The sequence below is a fragment of the Cyclopterus lumpus genome, chromosome 21, assembly GCF_009769545.1.
Source record: "Cyclopterus lumpus isolate fCycLum1 chromosome 21, fCycLum1.pri, whole genome shotgun sequence".
Lineage (NCBI taxonomy): Eukaryota > Metazoa > Chordata > Actinopteri > Perciformes > Cyclopteridae > Cyclopterus > Cyclopterus lumpus.
In genome coordinates, this window is record NC_046986.1 from 4,299,930 (window position 1) to 4,319,177 (window position 19,248).

Below are 19,248 nucleotides of genomic sequence, written 5' to 3' on the forward strand. Positions count from 1 at the left end.
TGGATCTGGACGCTCTGGAGACGGTTTTGTTCGGACTCCCTTCATCTCCGGCTGAAAGGGGAAAAAAAGTTCAGCTGTGTGTCCTCGTCTCTGTTTAACTCCACACAGATGTGGAGTCATTCTGGCTGCTTATGCACAGCACTCGCTCTTGGAAAAATTGAATCTATCTTTTTTTTATTTTTCTCTCTCATTCTTTTATTTTTTTTAATATATTTTTTTCTCTGCAGCTTACTCTCTCTAAGCCACTTCCCTCTCTCTCTCTCCCTCTCCGTGTCTATGTCCCTCGCCCCTCGTGGAGATCCAGGGCCGGGCTGTGCAGCTGGGAATCAGGACTGTCGTTTCGTCTCTTTCGTTATTAAAAATTCAGACTTTTTTTCCGTGAAACCGTTTGTCTGCTTTGTTGCAAGATTTAAGCAACTTTTGGAAAAGAGTTGGCAACACCAGCCCGGGTAATTCGATGAGATAACTTTTAAAAAAAAGGTTTTATCTAGCGTATTCTTGCTAGTTTCTCCAGATTACCAACCCCTGCTTTTTTTTTTTTTTTTAATTGTCAAATTCAGGAATTTGATTCAGATTGACGTCACGAGAACTGATAGTTAATATCAACTGATAGAAAACGTCCTTGAAAAAGCTGCATTGTGAACAAACACAGGAGACTTAACGTTAGCGGTAACTGTCCTGCTTTGCTAACGTTAGCGACGGTTGCGTGAAAGTACATTTATTGTTTTGTCTGTTTATGCCGCGTTTTATGTTAAAAAAAAAACGAATACTATTGATATACAGTTATCGACTCAACTCGATTATCAATGTCTGCTTTGTTTCGTGATGACAAAAGAAGAGCCGAACGCGGGACACACCCAAACCGAACACCGTGGCGGTTGGACACCGTTTGCCGTTAGCTAGCCTGTTGGCGTTCACTTCCGGCTACAAAGCAGTAAAACGAGTCACAGAGGCGTCGCCAATTACTGTGTGTGTGTGTGTGTGTGTGTGTGTGTGTGAGAGAGAGACAGAGTGAGAGCGTGTTTGGGGTTTTGCCGGTTGGTTGGCAGGCCCAGTTTGAAGTAACTGTTGACACAGTAAGGTGTGTGTGTTATGGCTTGGTTGGAGGCCTGGAACGGCTACTGTTTTTCTGCGCTTGCTCTCCCATACGTAAAAATGAAATAAATAAAAAAAGGACCCGGTCCAGACCAAAACCGCCGCCGCCGCCTCCTTCATCCAGACGGCTCTCCGGTGGAGATGGAAAGTATGTGAGCCTCCTGTCTGCCTGCAGACTTTTGTCCCAGTGCGAATCCAAACCGTGTGCATGCAGATACTCTCTCTGCTGTGAGATCGTGTTACTGGATCAGCTGTGCTTCATGACCCCCACCCCCACACCCACCCACTCATTGCAACCAAATGGGTTACAGGAACCCCCTCCCCCGTAAACATGTCAACGTTTAATTATGTGAAATTAACGACACAATATCTGCACGAGCATCAAGTGTGGTTGAACAGCGGGCTCAAATCCTCCGACCGCCTTTTTTTTGGAGAAAAAAAAACGTGCGGATGGAAAGTGAGTGAGGAATAAGATCGCCCACTGCAGTACAATCGTCTGCATCGCTGTCATTCAGCAACGAGCGGTCCGCCCGGAACGCGTCAGCTCTGTTCAGGGAGCAGATGTACTTTCCATCCAGTCCGCGGTTCTTCTTTCCTGTGTTGAATGTGTACGTCGGGGCACGGCGACGTGGCTCCACACATGTGCAGATATTTCCAGCCAGAGTCTTTGTCCATGACTCGTTTTTTGACTGGGGGAGCAGGTGACCTTTCGATTGACCCCCTTCGCTAAGCCCCGCCCACTGCCACCATGGAGCCCAACGGCAAACCCTGAAATAAAGATGGAAGCTGAAGCTCACAGTGTGAAAGGTAAACCCACCTCGTCATCAGGCGATCGAGACAGAAAACAATGAAATGAAATGACTCTTAACCAACCGGAAAATAAAGGACATCTGAAACGATTGCTTGGGAGTCCACGGATAGCTGTCGGAGCTGGACGACGCCATACGCTTTGATTGGCAGAGGAGACATTCGAGAGGCGGGACTTCAGCAGAACGGTCAATTGGCTCGTTTGTAGGAAGATTGCCAAACCCAGAAGTTGAGAACCAGGCGATAATCCAGAGGTGGAGCGAGGCCGTTGTTAGGCCAACCTGCTGACGAGGCGTTTCTCCAGTGCGTACTGTGTTGGGTGATTTTGATCCTTTACGGCGGGTGAAGCCGGGGGCTTGTTGGCCCTCGAGGACTTGTTAGAACTGGAGCAGGTCCGATGTTCTCTGCTCTGTCATTATGTGATTAGCGCCATAACTGAAGTGTGTGTGTGTGTGTGTGTGTCATATCTATGTTTGGGTATATGTGTCTGAGCAGGTATTTTACTGTCGACTTAATGAATGCAGACTTTCACACGCTCGTTTTGTATGAAAAATACACAAATCCGCCCTCCTGCCGTTATTTTGTGGACTCTTTTTTCCGGTGGCGCTATCGCGTCGAGGAAGGCGGCCGTCGGTGGCTTCTCGATGCGAGATGTTGTTTCTGGCAGGAATCGTATTGAACCGAGGACGGACGCTGAAGTGGAAACTTAAACTCATGCTGCGAGTGAGGCTTTTGGTTTGGACGTCACGGCGCGTGAGCCGGAGGGAAAAATGGACTCGGTAACCGCAGTCGGGGAACGGGAGCTACGGTTTGTGGGTTTATTTTCAGTTTTCAGCAGTGTTTTGGGTGTTTGGAACAAAGTTATAGTATCGAGCATCAGTGTGTATCTCATTGGTCGTCAGTGCTCTGATCTGTAAAGAACGTGGTGGGAACATTGTGTTTCCTTTTGAATGGAGCCAGGCTAAATGTTTCCCCATTCAGTTTTATGTTGTACAGCCCAAAGTCACAAATTAGCCTCAGAGGGCTTTACAATCTGTACACGTACGACATCCTCTGACCTTTGACCCTCACATCGGTTCAGGAAGAAAAGGAAAGAAGCCTTCGGGAGAGCTTCAGAGGAGGGTCCCTCCAGAAGTACAATAGAGGTCATGGGACCAGAATGAGCCGCATAACAGAGTTGCGACACGTTCAATGCACAACACCCCGCTGGCTCCACGCAGCTAGTCGTTGTTTGCGGTTATAAGAAAACTCAAATTATTCGAGGAAATATATGCGATTGGATTCTTCAGAATAAAAGCCCAGTTAAAAAAAAAAAAGGTGAGTGTGTTTTTCGTGTGCTGGACCAGGACACCGGATCTCCTTTTGCCTTTTTTTGTTTGTTTTTTAATGTGTGCCGTGTCCACCGGATACAGATGCAGTCAACCACGTCAGTCTTGCTGTCTGTCTCTGCTCCCCTCAGCAGTACTTTAACCCAGTAGCTCAGTGACCTTGTATTTGAGTGTGTGTGTGTGTGTGTGTGTGTGTGAGACGATGTTCACTCTGTGCGTGTGTGTGTGTGTGTGTGTGTATATATATCAAAGCAGCAAAGTAGAGTGCTGTGATTCTTCCTGACAGTTCTGCAGTGCGACCAACTCCACTGCAGCGATGTTAACTCTGTGTGTGTGTGCGTGTGTGTGTGCGCGTGTGTGTGTGTCCAGCACTTGTGTCCAAATGTCGTTCTTTTTTGAGGAAACGTCTCCTCCACACTTGTCTTGGTCGTGTAGGCTCACGCTCCTGTCGGTCGTTCTGCAACTGGAACTAGGTGTTCTCCATCAGCAGCCACCCGTCACACACTATTTCCCTGCGTGTGTGTGTGTGTGTGTATGCGTAGATGTGCACACTGAGGTGGCGTCGCATGCTTTAACTGTGCTACTTAGCTCAATCCTCACAGCAGGGGGGGGGGGCTTTAAAGTTCCCCCGCCCTCGCCCCCAGAACTGCGTTGCCATTATCGATTTATCTACGGATTGTCTTCTCTTCTAATCCGTCGGGTGTCAGAAAGAGTCGAAGGACGAGGAGGGCGAACATTTGAAAAGCCGGAGCCGTGCGTGCCGGTGCGCCGCTAGGTGGGATGGGATTATGGGTGTCGGCTGGTCACCAGGCAGACCAGTGGGTCATTTCCTCTTTCGGGTCAGCAGCGAGACACCGACTGAGGGTTTGAATCCCACTGGACCTGTTGGGGAGAAACAAAAACCTCAGACCTCTTTTTCCAGCTGTACGTGGGGATTTATGTGCAAAGTATTTGAACTCCACATATAAATATGCATAGCGACTGCCCTCTACTGGTTGACACTGCTATTGCAATTAGATTGAGCTGTCGGCGCCTCTCTCGTGTGTGTGAATGCGGGTCACTCGGGTTAGCTCTGGATTTCAAATGTGGGCGGTTCTAAATAGGTGCGTTGGAGGGGGCGGGGCCTAAAGCTATCCAAGTATGTCACACGCATACACACACGTTGTCTTTCTGTACTCATAATAATATAATAATAATAAGACATTATCTAGCCATCTTACTCTTTCTTTAATTATCACTTCTTGTTTAAGAAGCCCTTCACAGCCGGCAAGAATACATCTATGGAGCATTCAGGCCTATATCCAGTATTTGTTTTTTTAAATATTTTATTGTTTTATATATCGAAAAAAAAAAGAAAAGATGCCAAAATGTCCTCAGTTGAAAACTGAAATGTTGTCCTCACAAAAAATAGCAGAACAACATCATCACACACACACACACACACACACACACACACACTTGTGGAACGTTCCCTCGCGGTGCCATGAGGAGAATCTTTTTTTAAAAGTTTGCTGGCGTCATCTGAAGTGTCGGCTTTCGTTTTTTTCTCCCTACGCCGAGTCGATTCTGTTTTCTCCACAAATCGTCTGTTGACCTTAATAACCGAACAATAAGAACATTGTTGTGAGCGCCGTCTGGAACTCAGTCGATCGGGACGTCGACGATTGGAGGAAGCGGAACGATGGAGCGTCGTTAGAAAACGTCGTAAAACAATGTCTTTTATTGTAACAATTAAAAGTTTTTTGCCAATTATTTCCGATTTAATTTGGCGTGGAAACCCCTTGAATTCCCCGGCCTCTCGTTATATGAAGTGAAACGTTGGAGAGGTAAAGCTATTGTTTTCAATCCGAGATTTTTTTACATTTTTTTTTATAAGCCTCTGTTTTGGCCGGCCACGTTGTCATAAATCGACCTGGAAGGAGAACCGGAGCTTCAGCATCGCAAAGCCGCAGCCAAGATTTAAGTATTCACGTGGAGAAAATTACAATTTTGATGAATAAAAAACAACTGAAAATCACATATATGTAATTTAAGGAACGGACCTTTAAAGCTACTACGGGGCACTTTGATTTTGTGTGGGTTTTGGCACCCCGTGTGGACATAAGCAGTAGTGTTTCAGAGCCCACCCGAGCTATTTCCAGAGGGCAGATGGTCGACCACGAGCTGTTTCGACACGGCGTCATTAGCCAATTCTTCTTTTGTGAAGCGATCTGTTGCAATGCAATCCGCGGATGAGGAACCATTTCAAATGACACATCAGTTTTTTTATTTATTTTTATATTTCTGAAATGAGACGGAAGCATAAAGTCGCGTGCGTGTCACAACCGCATCAGTGCGACTGAACGTTAGTCACCCTCATCGAGGACGACGGATCCCGGCGAGAAACAAATTTGTTCTTTTTGTCGTCGTTGCCATAGCAACGGTTCGGCTGACCTCGGTACCAGCTCTGTGAACATATATAAATATGCCCTTCTTTCTGTTTCTTGCGTTGATCTCGTCTCACCCACGTACGTATCTCTTCTCGGCCTTCGTGGACCACTTCAGGCCGAGCAGCGGACGCATTTTGATGTCACGGTTTCTGCATCGCATCCTTTTTTAAAAAAAATTTTAAACAAAAAAACAGCAGCTTTTGTTTGTAAAATAGCGACGCACGTTTCAGTCAGCTGTCGAGGGTTCGCGATGCTCCGACGTCCCCAGTGAGCGGAGCACATCATTCAATTCAGATTATTTAATATAGTCCAAAATCAGAAATTACATATTCTCCTCAGAGGGCTTTTTTTACAATCTGTACACATACGACATCCCCGTCCCGGGACCTCACGTCGGATCAGGAACTGAGTGTGTGTTGGTCCTCGACAAAGCGCTCGTTGTTTCAACCGTCAGCTTTTAATCATGTGAGAGCTGCTCACGACCATTTTTTTTTTGCTTCGGCGAAAGGATTGGAGGATTTTCCTCCTCTTGCATGTGACCTGTTGACATCATTACACACACACACACACACACACTTAATTTTTTTACATTCACACTACCTGTATAAATAGCCGATTTGAAGGTCAGGCGTGACCGCGGCGTGAGCGAATCTGACTTGATGACGTCCACGTTACAGCTGAATCAGCGGAGAGAGAGAGAGATGCTGTTGCCTGTCGGTTATTTTTAGGTCACACACATCCAGCCTGCTCAGCGTGATAGAAACAAACACACACACACACACTCACACACACACACACACACACACACACACTAGTGCCACCTGTAGACGGTACATTTGTGGTGTTGACAGCTGCTGTGTGTTTCTTTAGTTTCCTTTTGATGAAGCTAGGCTAACAGTTTCCCCTCACTCCCAGTCTTTGTGCTAAGCTAGGCTAAAGATGGAATGCATATTTTCCCCCAAAGGAAAAAAAAACAAGCTACGTCCATCCAATCCCCAAATATTTTTGGCATCGGCCTGAACAAAGCCAGTTGAGATGCATGGTTTGTATTTAGTGCAGCGACGTTGTGCTTCTCCGTCCAAAGGAAATATGATCGAGCATGATAATAATAGTAATATTAATAAAGTTTTCCTTTTCTCTCTCCATCTCTGCAGGGTGATTGAATTCCTCCACTCTGAGCTCTGTTAGCAGACCAAAGGTAAGCTAAGCTCTATGGTTTCTGCAGTGAAATTAGGAAGTGTGGTAAAGATAACTCCTCATTTATACTTCACCAATCAGCTTTCAAAGTGAGCGACGGGATAATACAGAAACGGGACATCTAGGACGCATAATGCGCAAAAAAAGATCATCGAAAAGTTCGAAACCGATGTGTTTTTTGGCCAGTTTGTGACGGACCTGTTTTTGTGTGCTGGTCCTCTGTGTGGTTGTTTCTTACAAAGTCACATATACTCTTTAAAAGGGTTGTTTATGTACTGCCAAACCTATGTGGACCTTTTGGGAACTTCTTGGCCGGTTTAGGGTTGGTTTGGGATCAGTCCCCATAAACCTGTTTTAAAGAACATCACAATGGGCGCCGGGCATCCTTTCCCCCCCCCAGTTTGCTGTTAATGAACTTAACTGGCCTGCACAGAACCCTGATCCCCATCCAACACCTTCTGAGGTCTGACCTCAACCCCCATCCAACAACCTTCTGAGGTCTGACCTTAACCCCCATCCAACAACCTTCTGAGGTCTGACCTCAACCCCCATCCAACAACCTTATGAGGTCTGACCTCAACCCCCATCCAACACCTTCTGAGGTCTGACCTCAACCCCCATCCAACAACCTTCTGAGGTCTGACCTCAACCCCCATCCAACAACCTTATGAGGTCTGACCTCAACCCCCATCCAACACCTTCTGAGGTCTGACCTCAACCCCCATCCAACACCTTCTGGGGGTCTGACCTCAACCCCCATCCAACAACCTTATGAGGTCTGACCTCAACCCCCATCCAACAACCTTATGAGGTCTGACCTCAACCCCCATCCAACACCTTCTGAGGTCTGACCTCAACCCCCATCCAACACCTTCTGGGGTCTGACCTCAACCCCCATCCAACAACCTTATGAGGTCTGACCTCAACCCCCATCCAACACCTTCTGGGGTCTGACCTCAACCCCCATCCAACAACCTTATGAGGTCTGACCTCAACCCCCATCCAACAACCTTATGAGGTCTGACCTCAACCCCCATCCAACAACCTTATGAGGTCTGACCTCAACCCCCATCCAACAACCTTATGAGGTCTGACCTCAACCCCCATCCAACAACCTTATGAGGTCTGACCTCAACCCCCATCCAAAACCTTCTGATCTTCATCGTCCAACGTAGCCGACCTCGCTCATGTTCTCGTGGACTAGTTCCTGCTGCCTGCGGGTTCTAAAACCTGGTGGAAAGATGCCTGAAACCAGAAGAGTTGAGGCTGTTATAGCAGCAGATTAATGCCCGGAAAATGTGGAAAGAGATGTTCAACAACCGTGTAAAGTATGGGTATAATATTCACGTGCCTTTTTGGCCGTATAGTGCAATTGGTAGGGTTTCCAAAAGGCTATGATTGCTGCCGTTGCTATGAACCACCTTTTTTGAGCCGCAGTGTTTCAGTCCTTGGCTGTAATGTTCTTTAAACCGGTCTTTGGGGTCTGGAAGAGGTTCGGCTGCCATCTGGATCAGACGTAACGCGTCACATTTGTTTTGATCCCAGTGTTCACAGTTCAACGTGTTATTTTTTTATTAACGTCCCGTCCATCACTTATTGTCTTATTGCATCAAACCAGTCGGGCCGGCGCTGCGGGTTGTTAGAACGCTACGTGGAAGGTTCTCCAAAATAAATGTTCTCGGCGGACGACTCTGATGACGATTAACCACTCTGGGCCTCGTCGGGGCTTCTGTGTTCCCGACGCTCGAGTTTCTTCTCCCCCTTTGTTGAGATCCGTGGAAAACTGAAGAGGCTCCAAACGTTTAGCCCAAGCCAAGAATTATAAACGTGCGGTCGGCGCCAACTGATTCCTGGACGCTCGAGACGGAAGTCGTGTTGCGCAACAGCCTGAAGGGGTTTGGGGGAAACGGTGGAAAGTGACGCGAAAGCCTTTTTCTGTGCCATCTTTTTAAACCAAGAACAGCTTCCCATTTAAATATTGTAAAAAAAAAAATCATGTTTGCCAGTTAGCTTTTTCCACGTGGTATTAATAAGACATTATTATAATGCTGAAAGGCCATTTTAGTAGTGTTAAGAATGTATTAAATGATTTAGTATTGCTGAAAGAGGTTTATTTTAAAGTGAAACATTAAAAAATCTAGTCAACGCTATCGAAACAGGAGCTTGAATGAACGTTTTATTCCAAAGTCAGATAAGCACCACTGTGTAAATTATTATTTTGACAAAATATTGTCGATTTAAACAACTGTAAAGCTTTGTGCATGTAGTTTATTTGTGCACCACCTTTTTATACAACTGTAGAAAATATAATGAAAAAATGGTGGAGGATAAATAACATGTTTCCCATAATTGTAGGGAAGAAAACTAAATATATTTACGATAAATCTATAGAGGAGGACAAATACATTGTGTGTCAATTACAACTAAAGTGTAGCATGTTTGAGCTTAAACGGAAGCACCAGTTGTGTGTGTGTGTGTGTGTGTATACAAGCAGTGTGTATGTATATATATATATATATATATATATATATATATATATATATATGTGTGTGCGTGTGCGTGTGCGCGTGCGCGTGCGTGCGCGTGCGTGCGTACATACATACGGGAACCCTCATTTGTGAATGTTAGTTTTTTCTGTGAAGATCAGACAACTTTTTCATAAACCTAGAGTATGTGTGTGTGTGTGTGTGTCACAACCACACACTGCTGGTATATTCATGTATATTCATATACACACACACACACACACCACTTTGATATGAACTGTGTGTGTGTGCAGCTAAACACACTCCAGAACTGAGTAACTGGTAACATCACACACACACGCAGCTCATATCAAAGTTGTGTGCGTGTGTGTGTGTGTGTACACATGAATATACCAGCAGTGTGTGGTTGTGGCTTGGTGAGGGAGTGGCTCGTGGTCTTGCATTGATTACAAGGAGGAGCTGCATAGGTTTGGTAGAAAAATAATAACAACAATCTGTATATTAATGTGGCGTCGGGGTGAGATTGAAAGTGACCGAAGCGTTCGCGGTCACTCCAGGAAACGAGTCCCACGTTTTTCTCCCAAAAGCTCGGTGACAACGAGCTAACTGCTAACGCGCTGGAAACGGCGAGGGGCAAAAGTCGTGAGAATCACAGGATGTGGAAATGAAGCCTTTTGTCTGTGGCGATCCTCTGGCTCCTCCCACAGGCCGGGCTCCGGGTCCCAGATGTGGTTTGGGAACCCGAGAATAGCAAAAAGAAGTTATGCCTCCGCTCTCCGTCCATCGTGTGAGGCTGCACTTCTAGACCTGTGTCACCTCGACGTCCAGCCTGCTTATGCATGGAGGGTGTGTGTGTGTGTGTGTGTGTGTGGGGGGGGGGGGGACTCGGCCACATCATCTTCAATCCATTCAGCTACAGTTGAATCAACTTCCTGCTGCCTCTTGTTTGTTTCTCCTGGAGCAAAAATAGAGCTCATTTGTTCCCTAAATCTGGAACACACCACCGTGTGTGTGTGTGTGTGTCTGTACATGTGTGTGTGTGTGTGTGTGTGTGGGTTGTCTCAGTGTCACGTTACACAGCGGCAGCTGGGTACCCCTGGGATCTGCCGGGTCCAGCCTTTGGGGCTCAAATACACACACAAACACACACACACACTTAATTTTCACCACTTCACGTGCACTCGTGTGTGTGTGTGTGTGTGTGTGACAAAATAAAACCAAAAGTTTTCATGCAGCCCAAATGAACTGTTGATAAACAGCTGGTTCACCATCTATGTGCGCCCCCCTCCTCCCCCCCCCCCCCCCCCCCCCCCTTCCCTCCTTGTATTAATCTCCCTTCCTCTTATTCAGAGATGCAGGCAGATGTCGATACAGGCAGGAAATGATGTAATGCCTCCTGCAGGTCTCGGGGGGGGGGGGGGGGGGGGGGGGTGAAGTGATATCATTGTTGCTGGATCGGCCTCGGCTTCCTCTGCGTCTCTCCGCGATACACAAACATTTACTTTCAGCCGTGCATCACCATGACAATCATTTGAATTGCAGTTAAACCGCACGCGTGAATGACTTCATCGGGGAGAGAGGATCAAAATAAACATGCTCGTCGTGCGGTTTATTTGAGCTGATTTACAAAAGAAAGGGTTTCAGGGTAACTTCCTGCTATTGAGACACTGATGCGGAGTTCTGTGAGCCTGAATAGTCCTTAAAAAAAAAGAATTTAAATACACAAGTCTGATCTCTGACTTGTGTATTTAAATTGTTGACTGCAAACCTGTCAACACGCAGCTGCAGAGGGGCACAAGGGTGGATTATTATCCCGTAAATCTGGCTGAACCAAATCCACTTTTTTGTTGAAACAACGAAAAGAAAAGGACAATTCGTCACTCTTTTAAATGTTGTATATGAAATATGTTTTACCGGAAGAGCATACACAAATAAAACCTTCTCAAATACACTTGAGCTTCATCCATTTGTCTATTAAATACACAGTTTGGACCGCAAACCAACTCCGAAGGTGCAGCCCGCCACATACTCTATTGGAGTGTTTAGATTTAAGCAATTTGGCTATGCAATATGGATCAATTCATTTAATTATCGGAATAATAGGGAGTAATATGAATTTCCCATTAACTGTGATGATTTATCCTCCTGATGTATGTGGTGCATCCTCACATGGGACACCTCATTTTAATAAACCAGCTGATGATGATGATGATGGACATCAGTAGAAGCACTATAACATATTCATCAAAGGTAAGTCGCCCACTTGTTCTCAGGTGTGTTGGTGCTCAGTAAGTAGGTCATGTGGGTTGAAGCTAATCTGGGTCGACTGCCGCTGTAATTGGGTCGAGAGGATATAAATACCTGGTACTTTAATTTATTCTAGGATTAGTGTTTCTTTTTTTAATTTTATTATAAAAACATAAAAGAAGGAAACTGCTATATTTATGCTTATAATCGGCCGCACATTTATATTTATATATTTATATATAGTTATATATATATATATATATATATAGTTATATAGATATATATATATATATAGTTATATATATATATAGATATATATATATATATTTATTGATAATTTTGTAATATTTATTTTTATATATATTTATTTATGTATACAAAATATCTGAATATACTGTACATCACTAAAGACGACGTAAAAGTAAAGATGGCCTTTATTTTGACTTCTAAATAACTTTAAATCCTTTTTGTTCAGTGATGGAAGAACTTTAAGAGCGTCACACGGGGCGGGACTGACCAGCAGAGTCCTTGACGGACAGATCTTTCCATCCAATCAGATTCCTGAACGTCCGCTTTCAGACGTTTTCGTGCATTCGCTGATCTCCGGACTGCAGCTCGACATAAGGCGAGCAGAGCGACACACACGACACTCAGAGAGGACGCACTCACACACGCACACACACGCACACACACACATGCACACAGGCACTGTGTGTGGCTTTTTTATTTACAGCATCTAGTTGAGGGTGAAGGATGACATTACAACTTAAAAGTCTGTGAAGAGAGGAGATGAAACATTGTCGTGAAAGCGTTTATTCCATTCGCTGTGTGTGTGTGTGCGTGTGTGTGCGTGTGTGTGCGTGTGCGTGTGCGTGTGTGTAACGTCTCAACTTACTATCTGGATTCACTCACTGCTTCTTTTTTCTCTGGATCTGATTTATAGCTTCGCCTCACAAAAACCCAACAACCCTAAAAATACCTGTGTGTGTGTGTGTGTGTGTGTGTGTGTGTGTGTGTGTGTGTGTGTGTGTGTGTGTGTGTGTGTGTGTGTGTGTGTGTGTGTGTGTGTGTGTGTGTGTGTGTGTGTGTGTGTGTGTGTGTGTGTGTGTGTGTGTGTGTGTGTGTGTGTGTGTGTGTGTGATGTCCTGATATAGAGCCGTGGGAATGGGCCACACTGAATGAGGGAACATTAAAGCCTCCTCTGTTGTCGTGTGCACCAGTTGAGGCTCCGTGTTGCTGCTGGGAAACTGGGAGCTGCCCAGTGCAGATGGAGCGTGTTGCTCAAGGGCACTAAAGCGGCAGATGTTGGTGGAGTCGAGAGGGAGGCGGGTTGGCAACATGAAGTTTTCTTTTAAGTCTGTTTTTTCTCCACCTGCCTCTTCTCGTCTCCTCTTTACTCCTATTGTTTCCTCTTTCCTTCTCTCGTCTCCTCTTTCCTTCTCTCGTCTCCTCTTTCCTTCTATTGTTTCCTCTTTCCTTCTCTCGTCTCCTCTTTCCTTCTCTCGTCTCCTCTTTACTCCTATTGTTTCCTCTTTCCTTCTCTCGTCTCCTCTTTCCTTCTCTCGTCTCCTCTTTCCTTCTATTGTTTCCTCTTTCCTTCTCTCGTCTCCTCTTTCCTTCTCTCGTGTCCTCTTTCCTCTTCTCGTCTCCTCTTTCCTTCTCTCGTGTCCTCTTTCCTCTTCTCGTCTCCTCTTTCCTTCTCTTGTCTCCTCTTTCCTTCTATTGTTTCCTCTTTACTTCTCTTGTCTCCTCTTTCCTTCTCTTGTCCCCTCTTTCCTTCTCTCGTGTCCTCTTTCCTTTTCTTGTCTCCTCTTTCCTTCTCTTGTCTCCTCTTTCCTTCTATTGTTTCCTCTTTCCTTCTCTCATCTCTTTCCTTATCTTGTGTCCTCTTTCCTTATCTTGTCTCCTCTTTCCTTCTCTCGTGTCCTCTTTCCTCTTCTCGTCTCCTCTTTCCTTCTCTTGTCTCCTCTTTCCTTCTATTGTTTCCTCTTTACTTCTCTTGTCTCCTCTTTCCTTCTCTTGTCCCCTCTTTCCTTCTCTCGTGTCCTCTTTCCTTCTCTCGTCTTCTCTTTACTCCTATTGTTTCCTCTTTCCTTCTCTCGTCTCCTCTTTCCTTCTATTGTTTCCTCTTTCCTTCTCTCGTCTCCTCTTTCCTTCTCTCGTCTCCTCTTTCCTCTTCTCGTCTCCTCTTTCCTTCTATTGTTTCCTCTTTACTTCTCTTGTCTCCTCTTTCCTTCTCTTGTCCCCTCTTTCCTTCTCTTGTCCCCTCTTTCCTTTTCTTGTCTCCTCTTTCCTTCTCTCATCTCCTCTTTCCTTATCTTGTGTCCTCTTTCCTTATCTTGTCTTCTCTTTCCTTCTCTCGTGTCCTCTTTCCTTCTCTTGTGTCCTCTTTCCTTCTATTGTCTCCTCTTTCCTTCTCTCGTGTCCTCTTTCCTTCTCTTGTCTCCTCTTTCCTTCTCTTCTCTCCACTTCTCCATTATTTTGGTCATCTCTTTTATTGTCTCTTCTCTTTTCATCTCCTCTCGTCTTTTTTGATCCCCTCTCCTTTTTCTTCTCTTATCTCCTATCTTGTCTCCTTTTTTCTCCCTGTGCCCTGTCTCCTCTTATCTCCTCTTTTATTTTGTCTCCTCTGGTCTCTTCTCTTTTCCTTTCCTCTCCTCTGCCTGTCCTCTTGTGTCCTCCTCTCCTTTCCTCTCCACTTACTCATGTTCTCTTCCTCTCCTCGAGAGGTAAACAAACCACGGTGATACATGTTGTATTTATTGTCTCACTCCCTCTTATTCAAACAGAGGAGAGGTGAAGGGAAGGAGAGGAGGAAGGGAGAAGGGTGAATAAAGAAAAGGAAGGAGAGAAAGTGGGAGGGGAGAAAACGGTAATGGACGAGGGAGAACAGGAAAGAAACAGAGGGAGGAAAGAAGGAGTGTGATTGCACGGTTTCAGTGTGACAGACAGGAGGAGTGTGGCTGCAGCAGCAGAGTAATTACTGTTTTCTTTGGACACACACACACACACACACACACACACACACACACACACACACACTCTCTCTCTCTCTGCACTTATAGCCCATCACTACTTGCTGTCTCGGCTCTTTTGAGGCTCTCTCTGGTGACGCATGCGACTGCTATCGGATACACAGACCAGCAGAGACCGGCGCAGACTCTTTTACGGCCGACGCCATCGAAGATACGCACGCACACACACGCACACACACACGCACGCACACACACGCACACACACACACACACACACACCTCCAGACGAGTTGGCGAACTTAAACAAATGTTAAAGTCAATTAACTCCCAGAATGCCGTTGGACCACCCTCAGAAAAAAGAGGAGCGTTTCAAAATCACACTTATTGATCCGGTCAATTATCGGCGTGAAAGTATTGATTTGTGAAGCTTTGAGTTTTTGGCCACTGGGAAAGTAATCGTGTGGAAGGATAATAACCAATGGGAATTTAATTATCGTCCACGACATACGCAGACGAGTGCATTGTGGAGCTAAAAAAATGGGGCGCGATCATCGTGAGAGAGCACACGCACGCGCACGCACGCACGCACGCACGCACACACACACGCACGCACACACACACACACACACACAAACTCTCGCCCTATCCTCCAGTTTAAATGACAGACCGTGCTAACCACAGGGATCTAATTGTAGCGCCGCTCCTCTATGTGTGTGTGTGTGTCTGTTGGCTAGCAGTTGGGACCGTTGGGGGGGGGGGGGGGAAACGACAAAACGTCTACCCAGGAATAGCACCCTGTGCCCTGTGCCCTGGGCAATACTCTGGGGTCATCCTTGAGGTAAGGGGAAGAGGTGAGGAAAGAAGGGAATACGAGGAGGAGGCGGACTAGAGCACACGGAGGTGAGGTGGAAGGGATTGAGGAGATTGATTAGATTATTGATACGGTCAGAGCGTGTCACACTTGCTCGCTCTCTTTTGAAAGTGAATATGAAGCGACAACAAGATGCTTAGCTTAGCTTAGCATAAAGACACGTGGTGTAACAGCGAGCCTGTTTCTCTCCCAAGGTTTAATGAGGCGACGACAAACATAATCCAGCGTATAATCCCCCTTTAAATCCATAATGTCATGTTTTTACACTTTACACTTTCGGCTGCAGGGAGGCGTTATTACCTCTTTTTTTTTTTTTTTTTTTTTTTTGAGAGCGCCGAGCTTGCAGTTTGTCCTCCCGTGTCTGGTGTTTATGTTGAGCGGGGGGAAAAGTCCAAAATGTCACGACTTCACGGGGTCGGTTCTGGCTCCACCCACACATTGAGTCATGCTGGTGGAGCCGGTCTGCTTCTCCACACGACACTTTCAATACTTAGAAGTAGTAGAATTCACTTACAGGAGGATTTTAGGTCGATAAATCATTAGAAAAGCGTGTTGCATCATCATCATTATCATCATCATCATCATCACCATGACTCAGTTTCTACTGGTTGTCGACACAACTGCTGCCGTGTGTGTGTGTGTGCGTGAATGTGTGTGGGTGGGTGAAGGATCATTATTACCGTCATTAATCACAACACTCAGTGTGTTGACTTGTTCTCGGTGTAGTTACATAAACAGTTCTTACACTCTCACACACACACACACACACACACACACACACGTCTTAATCTCGTAACCTTTCCCCTGAATTCTCCCCTCTTTTGTTTTTGTATTCTTTTCTTATAAATCATGTTTATGTTTCAGATTCCTTGACCCTGTTGAAATCTGTAAAGTAAAGTGTTTATGTGTGATATGGTTGTAACAACGTTCAACATTATTCTTCTGCTCGGTACAACAACAAAAAACGATTTGGCATCCACGTTTTCCAGAAATATGCAGAATGACACACAGTGAAGACAAAAAGTTCCTGTTTAGAGAACAAGACGGTCTGAAGCTGATAGTCTGGAGGCTGCAGTGTTCGTTCCACAATCATAATGATAATAATGATAATAACAACACACCCGTTGACCTCCTGGGAGCTTTAGGAAGCATCAACTATTATATGATCCACTACGACCATTTTTCTAATCGGTTTGAGGGTTTATTTAAAGAAGAAAAGTCATACATTAATCGATATTATTGAACTTTTAGCCAATCTGGGGAGAACAATATTAGTTTTACTTCCATGTCTCTGCCCAGCTCTTATTTGTGTCCCCGGCTTCTAAAAAGGTCCTTTTCGAAAATGTCCCCATAATTCTGTAAAGAGGTTTGACATGACTTAGCGGGTCTCTGCATCTCAGCTGGACTTTATCTCTTTAATGAATCCCTGCTGCCGTTTCCTGCTTCTGTCCATCTATTCTAGTTTAAAGACTCAACATCTGCGATCGGTCACAAACGGGCTTTTTATTGTCCTCCTTTTGATTATTTATTTTTGGAATTGCAGCTTTACAAGCGTGTGCCAGGAAGTCCTCTGATGTGCAGTTGTGAAATCAATACCAGGGTTAGCTGGTGTGACCTTTTAACTGTCTTTCCCTCGGGCTGCCTGTGATGACTCTGATCACATGGAGGGAGGGAGAGAGGGAGGGAGAGAGGGAGGGAGGGAGAGAGAGAGAGAGAGAGAGAGAGAGAGATGAAATTCCGACTGTGTGGCTGTGGTGTAGTGCAGGCTGTTGGCCACTAGATGGAGCTGAGAGATCACACTGCACGAGAATGAACGCGTCTTAAACCCCTTTTTTTGTCTTTCTTCTCCCGCCCTCAGATGGATCAGCTGTCTGACGAGGAGGTGTCGGTCAGGGGGGAAGAGGAGGAGGAAGAGATGGACAGCGACAAGGAGGACCAGGACCTGGATAAGATGTTCGGAGCCTGGCTGGGAGAGCTGGACAAACTCACGCAGGTACACAAAGTAAGGGAAGTCCGGCGTCTATCCGCATGAGCCCTCAAGAACTTCCACGTGTCGCGATTGAAGTCCTAACGCTCTGTGTGTGTGTGTGTGTGTGTGTGTGTCTGCGCAGAGTCTGGATGAGAGTCGCCCGGAGCCGCCTCCTCAGCAGAAAGCTCCCCTCAGACAGGAGACCAACATGGCCAACTTCTCCTACCGGTTCTCCATCTACAACATCAACGGTAAGAGACGCTTTTTTACTCCCTCCGAGTCTGATTTGTTCTTGTTTTTGTTTTTTTAAACCTCGTCTCACACGCCGGTCGTCTCCGTGTCCGCAGAGGCGCTGAATCAGGGCCAGAACGTGGACCTGGACTCCCTCATGGCCGACCTCTGCTCCATCGAACAGGAGCTCAGCACCATCAACGCCAAGCCCAACAGCATCGGCAGCATGGCTCGCCTGGGGCTGACCGACACCAAGGTACACACATATGAAGAATTAAGCTTTTTGGTTTCATTTGGTCTATGATCACCCCGCCCCCCCCCCCCCCCCCCCCCCTCCACCTTAGGCTACACGCGCTCCTTCTTTCCGTCTCCAGGTCCGTCAGAAGCCTCCAGCCGGGCGCAGTAGCCGGCAGCAGCCAGCAGGCGGTGGCGGTAGTGGCGGCGGCAGCGGCGGCGGCGGCGGTAACAGTGTCAGCGGTGGCGGGGGCAGCAGCGGGGCGAGCAGCAGCAGCAGCAGCGCCAGAGCGTCGCCTGCCGGCACCATCAGAGCTCCCGGCGGGCCGCACGGGAGACCGGCGCTGGCCTCCAACTTCAGCCTCGACGACATCACCGCCCAGCTGGAGAAGGTGTGTTTTCTTGTGAAGGCTTGTTGTTGTTGTTGTTGTTTTTTGTTGGGCTGCCTTCATGCTGTCCTCTATTTCCTGCTAATTAGCTTCTAGCTAACCGTGTTACAGCTAAGAAGCTGTCAAACCAGTCAATAAATGAGCTAACCCCACCCACCAGGCGTCTCTCAGTATGGACGAAGCTGCTCGTCAGACCTCCTCGCACTCCCTTAGCTCCGCCTCCTCCTACACGTCGGCCACGATGCGGCGGCCCGGCTCGTCTCAGCGCCAGCACCGGCGCACGGGGTCCGTCGGCACGGTCAGCGAACACGAGGTAAACTCGGCCTGATTATGATTCCTTTTCCACAGTTTATGAATACGAAAAAATTAAAAAGCTTGACAACTGACACCCTCTGTTCATGAACATGACTGAAACGGGACCTTCTGGGAGTCTGCGCCTGACTTCCTGCACCTTTTTCCTTCCTGAACCTTTTTAAGGCGCGTTCCATCGCCCACTCCTCCCGCTCCTCCGTCACCTCGGCGTCCGGCGTCTCCGTCAACTCCGCCTCCTCCATGGACTCGTTGGACAGCGTCCTTCGCGCCGACGAGCCGGACGGCCAGCAGCCGCCCTCGGCTGCGGGAGCCGGCCATCCCAACACGGAGGTACGTGCCGACTTTTAAAATGAGCAAAAGGAATGCGTGAACGATTGTTTGGCTGACCCTCGCCTCTTTCGGAATACGTTGCAACATCTGAAACAATCGGACCAAACTATTTGTACATGATTCTCATAAAACATACGGCCGCCCGATGGAGAATACAGTCTGTAACCGTACTTTAACGTACTCTCAGATGCAGGTTTATTAGCTTCTAAAACCACAACGTTGCGCAATAAACATATACTTCGTGATGACAAAGTTAAAAGCTCGACCGTATTAGATTGAAACCGACAGAATCGACCGAGGAGAGACGAGACAAAGGGAACGAGAAGGAGAGAGGAAACCAAAGAGAGC

General features: G+C 46.6%; 1 protein-coding gene across 9 annotated transcripts in view; it reads left to right on the forward strand.

The window, feature by feature from the left end:
• Window positions 1-19,248, forward strand: part of raph1a (Ras association (RalGDS/AF-6) and pleckstrin homology domains 1a) — a 46,143-nt gene that overhangs the window by 8,374 nt on the left and 18,521 nt on the right. For 3 of the 9 annotated variants that reach the window (XM_034561269.1, XM_034561278.1, XM_034561274.1), the window contains exons 2-8: window positions 6,814-6,857; window positions 17,294-17,437; window positions 17,547-17,655; window positions 17,752-17,891; window positions 18,010-18,261; window positions 18,419-18,571; window positions 18,736-18,900. In XM_034561269.1, the coding sequence (XP_034417160.1) occupies window positions 17,294-17,437; window positions 17,547-17,655; window positions 17,752-17,891; window positions 18,010-18,261; window positions 18,419-18,571; window positions 18,736-18,900 (963 nt within the window). In that variant the 5' untranslated portion in view covers window positions 6,814-6,857. Of the gene's footprint in view, window positions 1-6,627; window positions 6,702-6,813; window positions 6,858-12,064; window positions 12,215-15,390; window positions 15,465-17,293; window positions 17,438-17,546; window positions 17,656-17,751; window positions 17,892-18,009; window positions 18,262-18,418; window positions 18,572-18,735; window positions 18,901-19,248 lie in introns of those variants that run through there. The other 6 variants (XM_034561273.1, XM_034561275.1, XM_034561270.1 and 3 more) reach the window with 5 other exon arrangements.